Source organism: Osmia lignaria, unplaced genomic scaffold (genome assembly GCF_051020975.1).
Source record: "Osmia lignaria lignaria isolate PbOS001 unplaced genomic scaffold, iyOsmLign1 scaffold0035, whole genome shotgun sequence".
Taxonomy (NCBI): domain Eukaryota; kingdom Metazoa; phylum Arthropoda; class Insecta; order Hymenoptera; family Megachilidae; genus Osmia; species Osmia lignaria.
In genome coordinates, this window is record NW_027478176.1 from 178,783 (window position 1) to 199,083 (window position 20,301).

Sequence of the window (20,301 nt, forward strand, 5' to 3'; positions counted from 1 at the left end):
TCACTGGTAGAAAGAATGCAACATCTATCAGTTGTGACCCCACGAAATGAATCCGACGCAACACGAATTATTTTCGAAACAAGCATGTTACGTTCGATTGACGAAGGTGTTCCCAACATCGATAGTGTCGTCTCAGTCAGTAACACTAATAATAATGCAGACAATGACCCGATAGAACTGGCGAATATACATAGAAAAACAGCGCCTCCTTTGAACCTAGAGAGGGAGAGAAGAATTGAAGAACTGTGTTGGTACTTCCTGTTTCCAGATGGAAAAAATGGATTCAGAGAGCATCGTGACATCCCAATAACACTATTAGATTACTTCCAAGCACGTATTCTGAGCAATGACAAACGGTTCCAACGAACAGATTATCTGTTCTTCGCATTATCTGTGGTTGAATATTACCGCGCAAAAGCTAGCATTTCAGTGTCATGTAGAATGCGCCAAGGTGAATATACTCCAGAGGGATTAGTAGACAACATACATCTCACAATGAGAAACATAAGAGGATCGGTATCATACTGGAAACGATGCTGTTCTCTTGTAATGATCTAAACTGGCCAGATATGTTGAAGGCATTACTACTATCCGAAGGTCAATCAACGACCGAACTTGAAAACCTAACGTTTGCAGATCGACTACAGTTGGTTCAGAGACACCCTGTAGTTATTGCAAGACAATTTACGTAACGCGTAAACGCGTTAATGCAGTATTTAAAAAACTCGCATTGCTTAGGCGGCGTTGTTACCGATTTTTGGTACAGAATTGAATTTCAAAATAGAGGAAGTCCACGTTTGCACATGCTTATTTGGTGTGCAAACGTACCTGATTTCCTAACCAACGAAGGCCAAAACGTTATTGAGAAAATTGTATCTTGTTCATTGGAAGTCGAAAATCACGATATGAAAGATATAGTTCAAAAAGTCCAAATTCATAAACATTCTCATACATGTTACAAAGATTGTAATAATCGTTCTTGTCGATTTGGATTCCCCAGACCGATAAGTGAAAGAACGATGTGCTTAGGCCCAGATGACACACTTGCCAACAACGGGCGTTTCTGCGTACTTAAGAGAACCGCGAATGAAGTTATGGTGAATAATTACAACCCAAATCTTTTAAAGCTTCGGAAAGCAAACATGGATATTCAATCATGCGGAAATGTTACAGCGGTCGCATATTATATTGCTAAATACGCAAGTAAATGCGAGCGGCAGGACACAGGAAATATTATTAAAGAAGCCGTTTTACGAGCGAAACGCCGAAACGATACCATCCGAAATCAATCATTTTCGGTATCTATGGCAATTCTATCTCAACGTATGGTCAATGCCATAGAATGTGCTTATCGATTATGCCACCTCCCCTTAAAATGAGCTCGCGAAAAGCTGTATTTATAAACAGGTGTCGGCCTGAGCAGAGATATAGAATTCTGCAATTTGAAGAAAATGGAACATCATTTTTCAATAACATATTCGATCGTTACGTAAAGAGGCCAGACAACCTAGAAAACTTGAGTTTAGCCGAATTTGCTGTCCGATATGAAACAGTTTCAAGTGAAATATGGACAGAAGAAGATGGCGACGCTGAACTTAGAACTGACGATGAAGAAATTTCGAGATCGAAGTTTATAAAATTGAAGGACAATACCCGAATGCAAATAAGAAATAAACCAGCTATACTCCGCCACCGATATTATACCCTGAATAGTGATAGAAAAGGATACTTCTATAATTTAATAGTGTGTCACATTCCATTTCGTGATGAAAGTACACTTATGTCCGAAAACGAATCTTCAGAACAATGTTTTCTTCGACGGCAATACGAGTTGAAACCTATGTTGGGTAACGCAACCGTCGAACAATTTACTCACGCAGAGTAAATTATTGAAGCGGCGCTCGCCCAGGTTGTTGCTTTGAATATTGTACATGAAGAAGAAACTAATGAACATTTAAGAGATCCAGTCGGAATTCATGCCGACGAAACAATATATTATGATCAAGGTGATTTATATGAAGATCAACAGCAAGAAACAATTGCAATGCCAGAAGACGTTCGAAGTCTTAACCAAGACCAATAGCATTCGAAGTCTTAATATTCAACAGAAAGACGTATTAAAATCAGTTTCCGCAGTAATTGAGAAAGATATTTAAAAAAATGATGATGAAAATACGGAACAAATATTGCTTTTTATTACCGGAGGAGCTGGTAGTGGCAAGTCGTTTATTTTAAAATTACTTGTTGAACACGTTAAACGCTGCTATAATCCTACAGTTGATACGATGATAAAACCATCTTTCATTGAAGTAGCTTGTTTGACTGGCGTCGCTGCCCGTCAAATATTCGGAAAAACTCTGCATTCCTTGTTCTCGTTGCCTATTGAAAAAGGTACTGCAATGACCTATCGACGACTGACAGGACAGAGGCTCGAACAGGAGAGACGAAAGTGGCGTCATACAAGGTGGTTGATTATGGACGAGATATCAATGGTATCTTATGAGAATTTGCGAATAATTCATTTAAGATTGCAAGAATTCAAAACAAATGATAAACTATTTGGTGGCGTAAATGTACTTCTCTTTGGCGATATCATGCAGTTGCCCCCAGTAAAAGGAAACTGGTGTTTTGTACAGCCACATTGGTGTACTGCAGAAATTAATTTATGGCATCAATTTTCATTCTGCGAACTCACCATTAATATGCGACAAAGAGATGACGTTGAGTTCATCGATTTATTGAATATCCTTCGGTTTGGGGAAGTGACAACTTCTCAACTGGAAATATTATGCGAACAAAGAGGGGTTCCTCTAACCGGAGAGTTCGAGGATGGTGCAGCAGTAAGAATATTCCCAACGATAAAATTAGTGGATGAATATAATTCAAAAATGATTGATGAATTAGCAAAATCACACCGTATGTACGTCATTGATGCAGTAGACGAATCCCGTGAAGCAGCTACATATGGAAAAAGGCCACCAGAAAATGCCATACCTACAAATGTAAATAATTGTGGCGGACTGTTACATACAATAAAGTTAACTGAAGGATCGCGAATCATGCTGCGACGAAATATATCAATTTCTGATGGTTTGATATACGGCGCAATGGGAATAGTGAAGAAATTTACATGGCCGGAACTTCGAAGAGATCAACTAGAACAGGGAGAGTTGCCGGACGCGGTACTTATAAAATTTGACGACGAGTCCATTGGAAATAGATTTAAAGATTTCGACGGTTACATCCCAATATCTCCAGTTGTAGCAACGTTTCAGGCGACGAAAGGTTATGGGGACGTCGAGCGCAGAATGTTACCACTTATTCTAGGTTGGGCAGTAACGGTGCATAAATTACAAAGGACTACATTAAACAAAGCTGTAATTGATCTTGGCAAAAAGAATTTTGCAAAAGGCCAAATTTACGTCGCTCTTAGTCGTGTCAAAAGTTTAGATGGTTTAGCTCTATCTGATTTAGCACCAAACAAAGTCCTCGTTAAACCGCATGACGAAAGAGCACTCGCAGAAATGCAAAGATTACGACGGTTTCTTTTGCAAAGGAACAGTCCAAATTAGCTTCCAGCGATTGATACCTGAAGAAGGAAGCCAACCTTTCTTTTAGCGACCAACTGGTAGAGAAAATGACGAAGTCTATATTTTTTTTTTTTTCATTTCATTTCATTTCACGGATAATGTTGAAAAGTCGCAATCGGTATATTCCCTGTAGAGTAAACGCCGAAAGAAAAAAATATAAATGAAGCCGTACGTTTTCTTGAAATAAAAATTGGCAGGAATGAAAAAATGCAAAATAGTTTTTTTACTGGACCAATGAGGAGTTATACTCTACAGGACGCAAAAAGTTTCGTTCCGATTGGTCCATCCGTCTCGGCGTAATCGGTGAACATACATTAAAAAAAAAAAAAAAAAAAAAAAAAAAAAAAAAAAAAAAAAATGCACATCGAATTGAGTATCCTCCTCCTTTTCGAAGTCGGATAAAAACATCATATAAGTTTGTAATAAAATAAATAAGATAGAATATAATTATAATTAAAACGCATAAAGTAGCCTGACAAAATGTAAGTCAATAAAATAGTTAGGAAAGTAAAATAATAATAAAGTAAATAATATGAAAATAAAATCAAATCAAATCAACCCGAATAAGCCCCGCAGATTGCGCAGATTGCAGGACGCACTGCGTTACTACATTATAACGTCGCAAAGAAACAAATTATACAAAAACAATGGAGATAAAGGAAAACAACCGCCAAGGAATGAGAGGCCGAATAAATGAATAAAAGACCCTTAACCAGAGCAAAATCAATATCAAACGCATATAGTCAGGAAAATCTAGTGGAACCAATCAAACAACACCCAGTCAAATAATATTAGTTAATAAAATAGACAGCTAAAGATGTTCACAAACTGAGGAGCTACAGAAAATGTAAAGTGTGTAGCTTAACAGACATAACCGACATAATGTAGTACAATGTAAAATAATGTAAAATAAAATAAAATAAATACAGTAATGCTTCGAAATAAGCAAGTGGTCTCTGCTTCGAAATAAGCAAGTCGCTATCCCCTCTTCTTTGTTTGAAGTCGCCCGCAAAGTGAGAGGTACGAGAAACGAGTGAGAGGTCCATGAAAGCGCGAAGCCGATGTTTAGGGTAATAAATTTCACGCTCGACTGAGCAGTGACATCGGTTAGTAGAAGAAGGATGGAATATATATAATGCTTTCTCAGTCTGGTATATTTGCTTCGAAATAAAGCATAGTGCGAGAATGAGAGGGCATGTTATATTCTATCCTTGTCCAAAAAATAACATCCCTGCTCGGCCGATCACTTTATGATTTGCCGCTACCTCGGATCTCTCACTCGTTTCTCGCGTTTTCTATCGACCCGTTTCGAGAACAAAGTCAAGCCGAATAGCTACTTGCTTCGAAATAAGCAACTGTTCGGTCCCGAGCCACTTGCTTATTTCGAAGCATTACTGTAAATACAACAAGTGAGTTGTAGTAAATACAACAACTTTAAGATGTAAGGTGCGTGGTTCAATTAAACACCATAATACTGTATAATATAAGAAGAATAATAAGTCAAGGCAAGATATTTAAATGATGTTAAAGGATAAACTAATAACAGAAACCACGCACCATCAATGCATCCGAATAGACAAAATCACCCACCAGCACAGAGGAAAGAATAAAATTAGAGTAAATAAATCAAATCCTTTAACTCTAATAAAATGAATAAAGAATGAATGAATGAATAAATAAATACTGAATGAATTATGAATGTGTTACGTTGCGCGTTGCGTGAGCGCGCAACGTAAAAGAAATATATGAAAATATATTTAATTCTTATTTTTGGGCGATGAGAAAGGTATCGCTGCCACCAGTTCTGACCGCGTATGACGCGGAAGCGTCCCCTACGGTCACAACGAAATTAAAAGACGGAAAATTTAGATAATATTTATTTCCGTTGGGTTCGTCAGCGCTCTGGGTCCCATACGGGTCCCTCCTTGAAACCTTGTGTTGGTATGCGTGGATTTAAAATGTAATATGATAAAGGAGATGATACAAAATGGAACTTGAAAGAAATGTGAATGCAATTTAGTGTACAAAAAGAAAATAATTTAATTCAAAAATAACTATCGAAGCTAACAGAACTGAATTTTGAAATGACTAATTGTTTGAATACTAAAATGATTCTATTAGATTTCTGTTAATCACTGTTAAGTAAATTCAATTGATAACAATACTGTTTGAACAAGGGTAAAGATGCTTAACCTATTGTACGTTAATAATATAAATGAAAATCGGAAAAACGTCTAACCTTTGGTTTACAATGAGAGCTTCTATTGTAATTATTACACGTATTTGAGATGTGAGAAATATATGGTTGACGTAGGACGACTGCCTCGACCGGATATAATGAAAAATCAAATTTTAGGCGATTTCTATCCGCAAGGAAACGACCTGCATGAAGAGACTCTTATAACCACCGGAAGGGCCTTACAGGTCGTCCCTGATAAAATATCTCGCAGTCGAAACAATCGTCACCCACACACATTCGCGATGATTGAAAAATTCGGAATATCAAAATAGCGAAAAATAATATAATCGGTACCTGACTGTAGAAACGAGACGATCTAAAATGAAAAGACTCTTATAACCCGTAGGCTTAATAGATCGCCCGTTTTGCCGTGTCTAAATTGAATGCTAATGCCGTGCTCGACAAATTAGTACAGAACAGGCTTACCGTGAAATTGTAGAATGGAATACAAGAAGAAAATCGCTCTGAGATCGCTATGTATCGCTGAATAATCGCTGGTAAATCTGGAACACCAAGAAAGGTTGAGAGATCTGTGGCGGCACTGCACTTGTCGCGCGCCCGTTTGCCGTTTGTTGCAAAATTAATTAGACGAACACAAGACGATTACGCTCTTCGGAATAATATAATAATAAACGCGAGTGAATTTAACATGAAAATTACGCGAACAACGGATTAAAAGAAAGAGAAAAAATAGAGGTTTAATAGTGTGAAATGGCTTTACGTGCGCGTCTCTGAGTTCTTGCCGCGTATCCGGAATTTCAGTCTCACGACACTCTGCCTAATTCGTAGGTCTTGCCGCGCAGGTAATTACAACGAAGTACGAACGACAACTCTATCTCTAGACGCACGGGCTCCCGTCCCGACTTACTCGATTGTTCGACGAAGAGTGATCAGAATCGATCGCGATCCTAGCCGGAAGGGCCCGTCGCGAGGACGATGTCCTGCGTGGGGACATTTCGGCAAATCATAGCGCGTGACGACAGCGTCGCGTGCGTCGCTATTGGTTAAGCGCGCGCGCCAGCTAAATTCCTCTAGATCATGTTTTCTCTCTTTCTTGGTGTTCCCTCTCTGTCTAACGGCTTTTCGGTGTTTCTACGCCGTAGAATTTCTGGATTGTTCCATGTTTCGATAATTTGGATATTAGATAGTAATTGAAGCGATTATCAACTAGTAAATTGAATCAGAATTATTGAACAATAAATTTGCAAGTAATTGAATCATTCGTAGTACCATTGCGCACGGATAATGAAACCGATGATCGCGTGGTTTTTTAATTAACCAATCGGCTTGTTCACAATCATTTGTTCGCAGAGAAATCGATCAACAATATGAATTGCGCCGGTACGCTCGATATAAGGCATTCGGTGTTCGATTGCTATTTTTCAATAACGACAGGTTTCCATTATTAATCGAATATTCGTTATTACAGTTGCGACGTAGTTGCTTCGAGAACGTTCTCGCCGTTCGAAAATTACCGTTAAGTTTTCGGTTTCAGGCAAATTCTCGGAAGTCGATACAAAGACTTTTATTGCCCCGCACGACCCTTTGCCTCTAAACAGTCCTCGAACGCTTGCTAACGTTTGCCTGCAAGGGTTCTCATTCCTCGCTCTCGCATTCATACAAATATTCAACGAGCTGGATTGCTTTGCGTTCTCATTCCAGCAATCAATTCATACACGCGATCTGGTTAGGGACCGACTGGCGCCCACGCGTGAAAAAGAGGAGAGTATCGATGTTAATCTCGGTAATAACGTAATCTTTGCGTTTTTGCGCAGTTAGCCCGAGGAGACCCCTATAATGCGAAGCACTGGCTAACCGCGCCGCGAACGGTGTTTATGATACTTCTCCTCGGTCGAAGCCGAGTTTTTCTATCACACGTTTCTGTTACTACGCAGTTGAGCACGACGATAGTTTGAAGGAGGGGTTTCAACTAAGAAGAGAATTGAGAAGTATGAGAAGAATGAAAGAATAGGAAAGACAAAAGTAGAATAATTATAAGCTCAAACTTTTCCCTGCGCATTTCCCACATGAAGAAGTCTCTTACAACCCGAAGGTTTGATGGGAAAGCACAGAGTCAAGGAGAAATTAAAGAAAGGTGCAGTAGTAATTTGCCCTGCCACGCCCCTTACATGAGGAGACTCCTATAACCCGAAGGCTTGATAAGGGAACGTGAGGCGGACAAATTTGCAAAAATGTTCCGGACGTAACAAATGAGACCACAGCAGTTATAGAAAATAAGAAATTGAGAAAATAAAGAAAATAAAAAAAGTGAGAAGTGCAATGTTGTAACCAAATATAACCAACACAATGCACTGTCATATAAAATAAAATAAATAGAATAAACACCATAAAATGGTATACATCCAGTTCATCGAAGGACAATTCATCGAACGACAATTCACCGAAGACAATTCACCGAATGCTAATTCACCGAGAGATATGATTCATCGAATACCAGTTCATCGAAGGGACAGTTCACCGATTGGGACAATTCACCGAAAACAATTCACTGAATTGCCAGTTCATCGAAAATTGGTAATACGCTTATGGTGAATGTGATGAATTATTGAATGTTTATGAAATTAACCGACGAGTTTATATAATTCCCAACTCGTAATGGCTAGTGTGATAAATATTTTGAGTGATTGAGACAGTAGAATACAGCGCAGTTTTTTGAGTAGTTAGTATTCCGAAGGATAGTTTTTCATTGAATACCGTGACGCGAGAAGTTAAAACCATACATAGACGCGATAGATGAGGTTAGGACATATATAATTAAATCCGGCCGCCGTAAGGCGGCCGGCAACGCTTTCGTTATTATTTAAAAGATCACAATTTGTAGAAATCGGGAAGATTCAAAAACCGAAGGATCCGCGGAATGCCCAACGCAAAGCAAAAACATATAACGGGAAATTAACCTTAGTCATTGTAATTTTGGTGGCTTAAGGAACGTTCTATATCCACACTTGCTGTGATTAGGATAGTATGATGTGTAAGGTTACTTGTTATTGCTGTTTGTTTTTGGCGGTCGCCATGTGATCACAAACAGAAGGGACAAGCTGTAGTTCCATGGGAAAGCATACGCTGCTACGGACTTGTAGTCAATTTGGTGATTTTTTCTTCTATTTTGCTTGTTGTCCTCTATATGTATTGTATACAGAATTGCCTCGAAATAAGCAAGTGGCTCGAGACCGAACATTGCTTCTTTCGAAGCAGGTATGCCAAACTGAAAAAGCATTATATATATTCCATCCTTCTTTTACTAACCGATGTCACTGCTCAGTCGTGCGTGAAATTTATTATCCTAAACATTAAACATCGGCTTCCCGCTTTCATGGACCTCTCACTCATTTCTCGTACCTCTCACTTTGCGGGCGACTTCAAACAAAGAAGAGGGGATAGCGAGTTGCTTATTTCGAAGCAGAGACCACTTGCTTATTTCAAAGCAATACTGTATATTCGATTCAGTCCGGAGCAGAGCTCATTCTTCCTTCGACATTGAGACACATAACCTTACTTTTGTTTTAATAAGTTGAGTCAGCTTGTTAGTTGTATGTAGATAACTGGAAGATTCTTTTTTGTTTATCCCTTGTAATAATAGATTTTTGTTCTGAGCACATAAAGTTAGTGTGATTTTGTTTTTTTCCTTTATTTCACATTAGAGTACTGTTAAGGTTATAAATTAATACTACAATTAGGTTAAGATTTAATTTTATTCATTAATTTCGCTTAGTTTAAGAATCCCGCTCGACAAATTAACTCGTCCGTTAATGACGTCACAATCCTTCGATCCTGGCGCCACGCGTGATCGCGGTGCCTGTAGGTGATCGATAGATCACTTCTGTTCAAAACATCGAACGCAATACACGTGTCTCTCTTAATTCAAACCACGCGCTTATCGCTTGCACAAATACTCAACTACATATTCGCTTCGCCTTCAACGTATCGCCGGGAAGTTAAACGTTTATCGAAACTTCAATCGCGGAAGCGGAGTTAATAAAAGTGAGTTCTGTTATCATTGAGTGACGAATTTTGATTCTTTATTAAACTACCTTTTCCACAATCTTCCTGCATATCCTTGTCAGGATAGTTCCGGCGAAATTTAAAATAGCGTTACGCTCAAAACAAGTACTTTTCAATCTTCTTGTATCATGCAATTCATTGATAGTGAAAAAGGCCAGACGAGGTTGTTGTACAATGGATTTTTATATTATCAAGACCGAACAGTAGCCGAAAGTACGTATTGGAGGTGTTGTAATTATCAAAAGTTACGTTGTACAGGGCGTGTTATAAGTGTTAAAGATTCTGTAAAAAAAGAAAATGCGCATAATCACCCCGGCGATCCACTGTTTGTGAATAAGGAGAAAGGTGTGAATGAAATGAAGCATGAATCATCGACTAGTACCAGCGGGATTCATAATATTGTTGTTATCGGAGTGGGAAGTGTTTCTGATAATATTGCAGCTGTAATGCCGAAGATTTCTTCATTAAAAAGAACATTAAGACGAGTCAGAAATAAAATTCATGAAGATCCTCGAATACCTGTTTGTCTGAAGGAATTAAGTGATATTCCAGATAACTTACGTTATACTGAAAGGGGTAAAGTATTTCTAAGTTTTGATTCGGGCGTTGACGATCCCGAAAGAATCCTTATTTTTACAACTAGAAAAAATTTGAAAATTCTTGCCACAACCGATCATTGGTTTGGAGACGGTCCTTTTGATAATTGTCCAGTACAGTTTGCACAAATTTACACCATTCACGGCCTTTTCGATAGTACAGTGGTTCCCTTAGTCTACGCGCTTCTTCCGCGTAAAACAAAAGGAACATACTGTCGGTTTTTAGGAGCATTAAAAAATTTAAAATCAGTACTATGCCCTAGTACTTTTATGATTGACATGGAGATTGCGTTTGTAGGTTCCATAAATGATGTATTCGCAGGAGCAAATGTTCGTTTTTGTTATTTTCATTTTTGTCAAGCAATATATAGAAAATTAAGCAATTACCATTTGAAAATTCGGTACGATACAGATGAAAACTTTTGTATAACAATTAAAACTTTGATGGCATTAGCATTCGTTCCCGTTAATGATGTTGTTAAATTATTTGAAGAATTGGTTTGTATCAACTATACAGGAAAAGATGAAAATGTTTATGAGTTTTTCACGTATTTTGAAAAAGAGTACATTGGGACTGTTAAATTGATGAAAATAAGAGAACTCCCGAGATTCCAAATTAGTTGTTGGAATCAATATGATGCAATATTAAACGATTTGCCCCGTACAAATAATAATGTTGAAGGATGGCACAGAGGATTCAACGAATTAGTGGCAAAACAGAATGCAAGTATTTGGCATATATTAAGATGCTTAAAAATGGAGCAGGCCAAAAATGAATTTATGATTTCCCAAATTCGATCAGGAGCTGAAGTAAGCAAACCAGTAAAAAAATTCATTCGGTACAGAGATCAGTTAAAATCTGTAGTAAATAGATATAACAGTAGTATATATGAAGAAAAAATTGATTATGTTTATGCAGTGGCAAGAATTCTTTTAGTTTAAAATATATATTTAGAATTTAATTTCATACTTAGATACTAAGGATACAAAAATAAGTTAATTTAAAAACAAGCAAATTGTAAATGTAAAAACGATGATATTAAACAAAATGAAAATTAAAAAAAGCAAGCAGACTCAAAAATATAAAATAAGATCAAAAACATTCGATGAATTGTCTCATTAGGTGAAGTGGCGTTTGGTGAATTGGTATACGGTGAAATGTCCATTCGATGAATTGTACATTCGATAAATTGTCCATTCGGTGAATTGTCTTCGGTGAACTGTCTTTCGATGAATTGTCTTTCGATGAACGGTCCGTAAACCCCATAAAATGGATTAAATTCCACTGAGACATGACAGCACGATTGCTGTCTCCATCACCACCACTTTATAAATTATAGATTATACATTACAAATTATAAGTGATTATGTCCATACAAATGCGGATAGAAAGTAGAAAGTAGAAATTGATAATGATGTATAAATATAATAAAGAATAAATAAATAAAGCGACAGATAAATGAAATCAAATGTAGGCTGCGTGGTTCAATTAAACACCATACTGTTACATAGTAAAGAATAAAATAAAAGAATAACAAGTAACGAGTAAATAAAATGGTAAATAAATAAGTAGAGTATTTGAAATGAAATTCAAATGGTGTGATTATAACAGAAGCCACGCGCTGTCAAGCATTTGAATGGACAAAATCACCCATCCTCACAGGAAGATTAACCGTACCTAAATCCAAATAAATCCAGATAAATAAATAAATAAATAGTGGATAATAAGCGAATGAATGAATGAGTGAGTGAGCAATAAAGCAATTAAAGAAGCTAAGGCAAGTGTCAAAGATTACGGCGTCAAACCGCCCGTCATGACCTATATAAGTTTTTTCCACGCGCGAAACGGTAAATTTACGTGGAAGTAGGTGAAGTGACGTCAGCAGAGGGCACCGGGAGGGGGCACAACTTGACGATTGGTCTGGTGACGGAACCGCTAGTAGTTTTCAAGGTGGCTACTCTTACTCGTCCATCTGGCCCTGGATGAAGGGCTTCAACCCGGCCCATCGGCCATTTAGCCGGTGGTTGCAACTCGTCGCGTAGTAACACTAGTGTCCCCAGCTTCAGGTTTTCCTTCTGCAGATATTCCCGCCTCCACCTGTGCCAAAAGTGAGAACGTAATGCAGATATTTGTCGCCAGCGCGAAATAAGAGAAATATCATGCGAGTCGGATTCTGGATCCGGAACGATACAAGTGGGTTCACCGATTAAAAAGTGTCCGGGTGTTAATGCCGACAGGTCCGAGGGGTCGTCGGAAAGTGGATGTAACGGTCGTGAATTTACGCAAGCTTCCACCTGGCACAGAAGCGTCGTCATCTCCTCGAAGGTAAGCGTGGCGTTTTCGACGATTCTTCGCAAATGATGTTTAACCGTTCTAACTCCTGCCTCCCATAGGCCCCCGAAGTGCGGAGCATACGGAGGGATGAAGCTCCAATCCGTGCCTTCGGCTGCCAGCGAAGCTGTGGCGTTTAGGTAGAAGGCGGAAGCGCCGCGGAACATGTTGCGCAACTCCCGGTCCGCTCCGTGGAAGACGGTCCCATTATCGCTCAACATCGTGGCGCAGCGGCCTCGGCGACTGATGAACCTGCGAAAAGCGGCTAGGAATGAGGCAGAGGTAAGATCTGAGACAGCTTCCAGATGAATCGCACGAGTACTAAGGCAAATGAACAGCGCTATATATCCCTTGTAGGATTTGTGTCCTCTTCCTGGTGATGTTCGCAGCTTCACCGGTCCTGCATAGTCCACTCCCGTAGAAAGGAAGGGTCGGCGGGGAGTGATGCGCTCGATCGGTAAGGGGCCCATCAACTGCGTGGTCGGCCTTCCACTGTAGCGAGCACATTTTACGCACCCCTTAATGACGTCTCGCACTAGAGAGCGGCCATGGATGATCCAGTAGCGTCGCGCCAGCAGGCTCCTGGTGAGTTGTGGTCCTCCGTGTAAAGTACGGAGATGGGCATCTCGCACCAAAAGAGTAGCCAACGGATTTTTCTTCCCGATGATGTAAGGGTGCCTCTCGTTATAGGGAAGGGAGGCTTGGTCTAGGCGGCCTCCGACGCGTAGCAGCCCTTGGTCATCCAAGAAGGGCCTCAAGGCGATGAGGGTCGACGATCGCCGTACCTCTTTGTGCTGCCGGAGCTGGTCGACCTCTGCGTGGAAGTTGGACTTCTGAGCTAGGCCGATAGCGATCCGCAGAGCAGCGTCTCGCTCCGAAGCCCGGATGAACCCGGTTTCGGTCTTCAGCTTCCTTGTAAGTCGATGAAATCTAAAGCAGAGAGCAATAACGGCAGTTAGGCGTGTCAAGCTTGAAAACCTTGTTAAGAGATCGTTCTCATCGTTTTCCTTTGCTAGGTAGATTTGTACTCGGCCCCGCTCCAAGTCCGCCTCCTCGACCTTTCCTAGTGGTGATGCAGGCCACTGATCGGGGGGGTCGATGAGCCAGGAGGGTCCCCTCCACCAAAGCTGCGACGATAGGAGCTCCGACGGCGTTATCCCTCTTGTTGCCAAGTCCGCAGGGTTGTGTTTGGTAGCCACGTGTCTCCAATTTTGAGGCGGAACATTGGACTGCACGGTGGCTACTCTGTGAGCAACAAACGGCTTTCAGGTAGAGGCATGCCCTCGGATCCAGTGGAGGGTAACGCTGGAGTCCGTCCAAGCCGTGATGGTTGCTGGTACGTTCAATCCCCTTTGTACTTCCGCAATTAATTTGGAAAGAAGCACGGCGCCGCATAATTCCAGGCGTGGTATGCTAACTGCTTTGACCGGAGCGACCTTGGTTTTTGCCACAAGCAGTGTGGTCACGCTGACGTCTCCCCTGGACACTCGCAGGTAGACGACGGCTGCATAGGCTCGCTGGGAGGCATCGCAGAACCCGTGCAGATCCAGTTGCGCCGAGTCTGCTGAGTAGTTCGTCCAGCGAGGAATGGCCAAAGCGTCGAATTGGCTCAGCGTCTTCCGGAAGGTTTTCCATGCGGAAAGCAGTTGGTCAGGTAAGTCCTCATCCCACTCTGCGCCAATTATCCAGAGGTCCTGCATGAGAATCTTTGCGAAAATTAAAACAGGGGCCGCCCATCCCAAGGGGTCGAAGAGACTGGCTACTTCCGAGAGGATACGCCTTTTAGTGTATCGGGAGGGCTCTTTGAGGGGTGGAAGGACACGCAAGGAGAAGGTGTCCGTGGTTGGCCTCCAGACGACTCCCAAGGTACTGACTCCAGTGTGGTCCTGGAACACGCAGGCTTGACTTTCTTCTGCTTCCTGTAAGCTCGGCTTATTCGATGCCCATTTACTCAGATCGAAGCCTCCCGATTGCAGGATGGAGATGACCTGTCGTCGTAATTCCAGAGCTGCTTCCTCGTCGTCGGCTCCGGCAAGGATATCATCCACATACGAATGCCGACGAATTGCGACCGCTCTCAGCGGAAAACGCTCCTCTTCGTCTGCCGCTAGTTGGACCAACACCCGCAGCGCAAGGAAGGGCGCGCAGGCTGTGCCATAGGTGACGGTCTTGAGCCTGAAGTCCTGTACAGGTTGATCGGGTCTGGAGCGCCAAAGTATCCTGGTCCAGTCCGCGTCCGCCGGGTCTACTCGAATCTGCCGAAACATTTTAACAATATCCGAGGTAAATACTACTCGAAAAAGGCGCCATCGTGTTAAAATCATCCAGAGGTCTGACTGCAGTTTCGGTCCAGGCAGCAGGCAGTCGTTGAGAGAGGATCCCGTGGCGGTGCGAAAGGAGGCATTGAAGACGACCCTGATTTTGCCAGTAGGGTCGTATCACTTCGCCACAGCATGGTGCGGTAGATAGTAGGCTGGATCCTGAACCGCAGATTCCGGTACCGCCTCCATGTGACTCAAGGCCGCGTACTCGTCCATGAACTGCGAGTACTTGTCTCGCCAGGCTTCGTTGGACGCCAACTTGCGCTCACAGCTGAGCAGCAGCTTTAGCGCCGTCGATCTGCTGGGCTTCAGGGCGAGGCTTGGATCCAATTTGAAAGGTAGGTGCACCGAGTAGCGGCCTGTTTCGTCCCGATAGTGCGTCTCTCGAAAGTGCCGCTCACATTCTCGGTCCTCTGGTGATAACGGGGGCTGTTCGTGTAGCTCTTCGAGCTCCCAAAAGCGTCGAAGCAGCCTATTCGTTGAGTCGTCCGTTTGGCAATGAAGGCTGTGGACGACTGCCTTGCTGCTAGGTCCTTTGGCATCAGAGACAGGGCCCATCAGTACCCACCCAAGAGGCGTACGCCGCGCCGTTGGGGTACCAATCGGTCCAACCCTCGACTCGTCCTGTAACAAAACTCCACAAATATCAGCTCCTAGGATCAAGTCAACACGAGAGGGTACTCCATATTCAGGATCGGCGAGAATCACTCCTTGAAGGTGCGGCCAAGACTGTGGTTGCACTGCTCGAGCCGGGAGCAACGCCGTCAGTTTCCGCAGCACCAACGCACGAACCGACAAGTGAAAGCTGGGGTCCAGACGAGAGCGTAAAGAAAAGGAAACTTCGCTTTTCGCCAGTCCACTCTCATTCTCCTGTACTCCTGAGATGGCGACGCTGACCGCCCGCCGTGGCAAACGGAGTGCTTGAGCTACCCAACCCGATACCAGCGACGTGTCCGAACCGGTGTCTAGCAGGGCTCTGACCTCTAGGTGTTCCCCTGATGGTGCCTCCACCCTCACCTTGGCCGTTGCTAAGAGCGCGGCGGGTCGAGTGGTAGCTGAACAGGCGAAGCAGGCAGCTACGTTTTTTTCTTCGGTGTCGGAAAAAACCGCTGGCGGTGGAGATGTTGGAGCGTCTCCTTTGGCCGTGGGTGCACTCTTCGCGGGATTCGCCATCGCATCATGGAGGAGCGTGTGGTGCTTGTTGCCGCACGCTAAGCAGACTTGGCTGGATGGGCACTTGTTCGAGTCGTGGCCAACAGTCAAGCAGTTAAAACACGCCTGTAGTTGTTGCGCTCGCTCCTTCCGGCGCCGTGGTGGGAGCGCCTTTAGCTTAGAACAATAAGCAAAGTTATGATTTCCTGCACACGAGGGGCACTTACGGGGGGCGGGACTCTTAGCCGATGCGGCTAAGACTGCGACATTAGACCGTTTTACAGACGCCTCCTTTTTTGTTTTAGCCAGGGCACCTTTGGTTGTTGCGGGATGCAACACGGGTTCGGCCGCCTGAGCAGCATCCAGCGCTTGGATGCGATTTTCTAGGAAAAGAGAAAGCTGTCGGAACGACGGGATGTCGCGACTATCAGCTAGAGAGGTGTCGTGTGATTAATACTAATTCAACGATAAAACTTTTTTATTTTTAACTTTTTCTCAATGAAACTGTTACTAATGCATTTGTGAGATTTTTCTGATTAAAATGATACCAAACTCGATATAGGTTGAATTATATTTATAAACAATAGTAATAGAATAAACAACATAGAATTGAGACCACAACTGAATATAAATGATGTCGGCTGAATACAAAAGATGTGTACGGACACAGAATCGGCATGTCTGCTGCAAAGAAAACACGTGTACGGACTCAGAATCGACACCTCGCTTGGATAAATGAAACATTAAATGCCCAGAATCGACTCCTTGCTTGAATAAATGAAACATTAAATGCCCAGAATCGACTCCTCGCTAGGATAAATGAAACCTTTGAAACCAAAGCCGACACCGCGACTGGTTTGGATTTCGATCTCTCTTGCTTTTCGCCAACTTATAACATCAATTTTAGCAAGTAATTATAATTGAAACAATATCGTGTTTGGTACCACTTTACTCACAAAAATCTGACCAATGCGCTAGTAAAAGTTTCACTCAAAAAAAGTCAAAAATAAAAAAGTTTTTTGATTCAATTAGTATTAGTCACACCGATACGTTTCAGCTCTTTCCTTTGATTTCGGACCTCTCTCTTTCCACCACTGTCTGTCCCTTTCTACGTTCACGCTTGGCTGGTCGTCGCGTGTCATCCGAGCTTCGATACCGTGCTTAGGTAAACGCAACCACTGGGTCTCAATCTTGGTTGAATTTATCCAGGTTTTACTGTAATACGATGCAAAATATTACACAATACTAACTGAATTTATTGCAAATAATACGTAATATGTAAATTAGGTATAAGTATAAGTATGAGAATATGTATAAGTATACTAATAATATAGTATAAGTGTCAATGTGAATAAATATGTAAATATAAATATATAAATAAGTATAATATAACAGAAAACGGAGCACAATAGCACACATTGCCACTCATTGCAATGGATACACGTACAAATCACAAACATACACGCACCGGTATTCAATATTCAACATTTAATGGTCTAATTAAAACTCAGCAATTTAACGATTCAATCAATAATTCCATATACGATCCCCCTCCGTGTCTCAACCGAGCACATGGCGCACGGAGATGGAGTAAACCAGTGCCGCCGATGATCATGTCAACCAAAGATAAGAAACCGAATGAAACTTAAGCCAATAATTATACGCCATATAGATGCGTAACCTTCGAGAATTTTCGTAAAATTTACAATTTGTCCCCTTACGTCTGTTGACTATTAAATTAGTTATCAAATTAACTAATTGGTTATTACACGGAATGTACAAGCACCCGTGACCAAATACATCAATAAAACACTTTCAATACATTACAGTAATCAAAACCAAATAGAAATAGAATGCAACGAAAGGTAATGATAGCGGAAAACATTCCGGTATCTCGTTAAATAAAGTACGCAACACTATCCGTTCATAATAATTACAAATTATCCCTGGTTGGTAACCATCCGCAGCACCAGCAGCCAAATATTATCGGCCACAAGCATTCTACTTGTTTACTATATAGCACTCGGCCGTTCACCCCGTAACGGTTATCCACCAACCAACTATCCGCCGCGCAGCAGTTACCCACCGCGCGCCAGATATCTGCTACATCACAGTTACCGGCTGCTAAACTATACATCGCGCAACCGTGCAATCCAAGGAAGCCATACTTACCATCAGACTTACCATAAAAGATAAGTCCGATATCCAGTACTATTCACGGAAAGGTAATTATAAAAGCAAACGGACAAATAAGACCCCAGACGGATTAAAATCAAGAATAAATCAATTAATAAAAACAACACCACGTCTATCATTTATTATTTATAAATATATAAAATCATACGTTTGCAATAGTGTGGGATGAAATAAACATTAACTATAAACAATGATAAAGATAGAATGAAATGAATGAAATGAAATCAACCCGAATAAGATCCGCAGATTGCGCGGATTGCAGGACGCATTATGTTACTGCCTATCGCGCCGCAGAAAACAAACTACGCAGAACAACGGAACAAAGGAACCGCCACAGAACGAAAGGCCGAATAAATAGACGAGTGAAACATTCAACCTAAACAGAATCGAAATCAAATATAAGCCATCTGTCAACGTTAGATAACGCATATAATCAGGAAAGTCCCGTAGGGCCGATCGGACAACACCCAGTCAGTTAATAAAATAAATGGAACCAAAATAGAATGAAAGCAACTGTAACGACCCGCTAAGAAGACCCAGCACTTTTTCATTTCATTTTTATTATTATAATATATTTTTAATTCAAATTTTGTACGAAATGGTTAATTTAATTTTTTTATATTTAGTTAAGTTTATTAAAAAAAGGTATTTAGTTTAATTTGTATTATTCTTATAATAAATAATTTTCATTAATCGGTAACATAGTCTAATTGAATAAGTCGATAAGCGTTTAGTCGGTAAGTCGGTCGGTAATTCGATTATCGATAAATGATCAACAAACAAATACGCGCCAGCGCAACCCCGATGATCTCGCGGTGGGGTGAGATTCTAGAGTAGGGTGATCGCGTAGACTATGGAGCAGGGGTGCTCGGCCGTCACGTGATGGGGATTTCCAGAAATCTAGAGGAACCCTATAATAAAAAAAAGCGCTAAGTCAACAGAATCTGACTATAAATAGAGGCGTTCCACGCAGAGTCAGATCAGATCTTCCCTGACTTCGGTCAGATGCAGACAACACTCTGGAAGCAGAGGAAAAGCTTGCGCTGAATTGCTTAGGCAACTATAGAGCGCGAGATTAGCTCTGTCCTTCTCTTTCAGTGGTGACGTACGAGAGTTCGGATCTGTGGACACCCTACTCATGGTACGCAACGTGTTGAACACGTGCTAATACCGAGTCACACGCTTAAGTGTAAAGAGCTAGCGAGGAGCGGAGCTCCTTGAGCAGGCCTGTATTAGCATAGCTCTGGCTAGACCAGAAACCGATTGCGACCTGTAGGTAAAGTCCGCTCGTGTCTGAAGGTATCGTACAAGCCACTGGAATATAGTTTTCCAGTACTTAGTGTAATTTGGCAAATTGTACAGAGTGTTGGCTGTATTCGAAGATTAAGTCGCGTTATAATTACTTATTATTACTTACTAACTACTAATCATATATTTTCCACTGTATTTCACTATCTAGGGCGTATCTATTATAATTTCTTATTGTATTTCATATTCTAGCCGTACCTATTGTTATACTTTATAGTTAGTTTACTTACTTGAATAAAAATAATTTTAGTTTGATACATTAATGTTGGATTTCACTCCTTTAACCGCACACCACACGAACCTATAATCCCTATTTTCGTTCATACGAGTCGCCTTCTTGGGGAACCGCTCTCCCTATACGTCGGTGCAGTGACGTACCTATCATTGGGTCGTTACACAACCAAGGCAACAGGCAACTAGCAGAAAGGAAATATGAATCACAAAATAAATCAATAAATCAAAATAAATCAAATCAGATCAATATAACTTTAATCAAACAACATCAAAATGAATGAATGAATAATAAATGAATGAATGAATACTA

The 20,301-nt window shown here is 41.4% G+C and overlaps 4 protein-coding genes across 4 annotated transcripts; 1 reads left to right on the forward strand and 3 right to left on the reverse strand.

The window, feature by feature from the left end:
- The first annotated feature begins 9,980 nt into the window (after positions 1–9,980).
- On the forward strand, positions 9,981–11,390 carry LOC143306716 (uncharacterized). The gene has a single exon (XM_076693093.1). It carries the CDS (start codon positions 9,981–9,983, stop codon positions 11,388–11,390), a length of 1,410 nt encoding a protein of 469 aa, XP_076549208.1.
- Positions 11,391–12,302: 912 nt separating this feature from the next.
- LOC143306717 (uncharacterized) lies at positions 12,303–13,001 on the reverse strand. The gene has a single exon (XM_076693094.1). The coding sequence runs from the start codon at positions 12,999–13,001 to the stop codon at positions 12,303–12,305; it is 699 nt and encodes a 232-aa protein (XP_076549209.1).
- Positions 13,002–14,045: 1,044 nt separating this feature from the next.
- Positions 14,046–15,047, reverse strand: LOC143306718 (uncharacterized). Its single transcript, XM_076693095.1, has one exon. It carries the CDS (start codon positions 15,045–15,047, stop codon positions 14,046–14,048), a length of 1,002 nt encoding a protein of 333 aa, XP_076549210.1.
- Positions 15,048–15,218: 171 nt separating this feature from the next.
- LOC143306719 (uncharacterized) lies at positions 15,219–16,274 on the reverse strand. The gene has a single exon (XM_076693096.1). It carries the CDS (start codon positions 16,272–16,274, stop codon positions 15,219–15,221), a length of 1,056 nt encoding a protein of 351 aa, XP_076549211.1.
- Between the last annotated feature and the right edge of the window lie 4,027 nt (positions 16,275–20,301).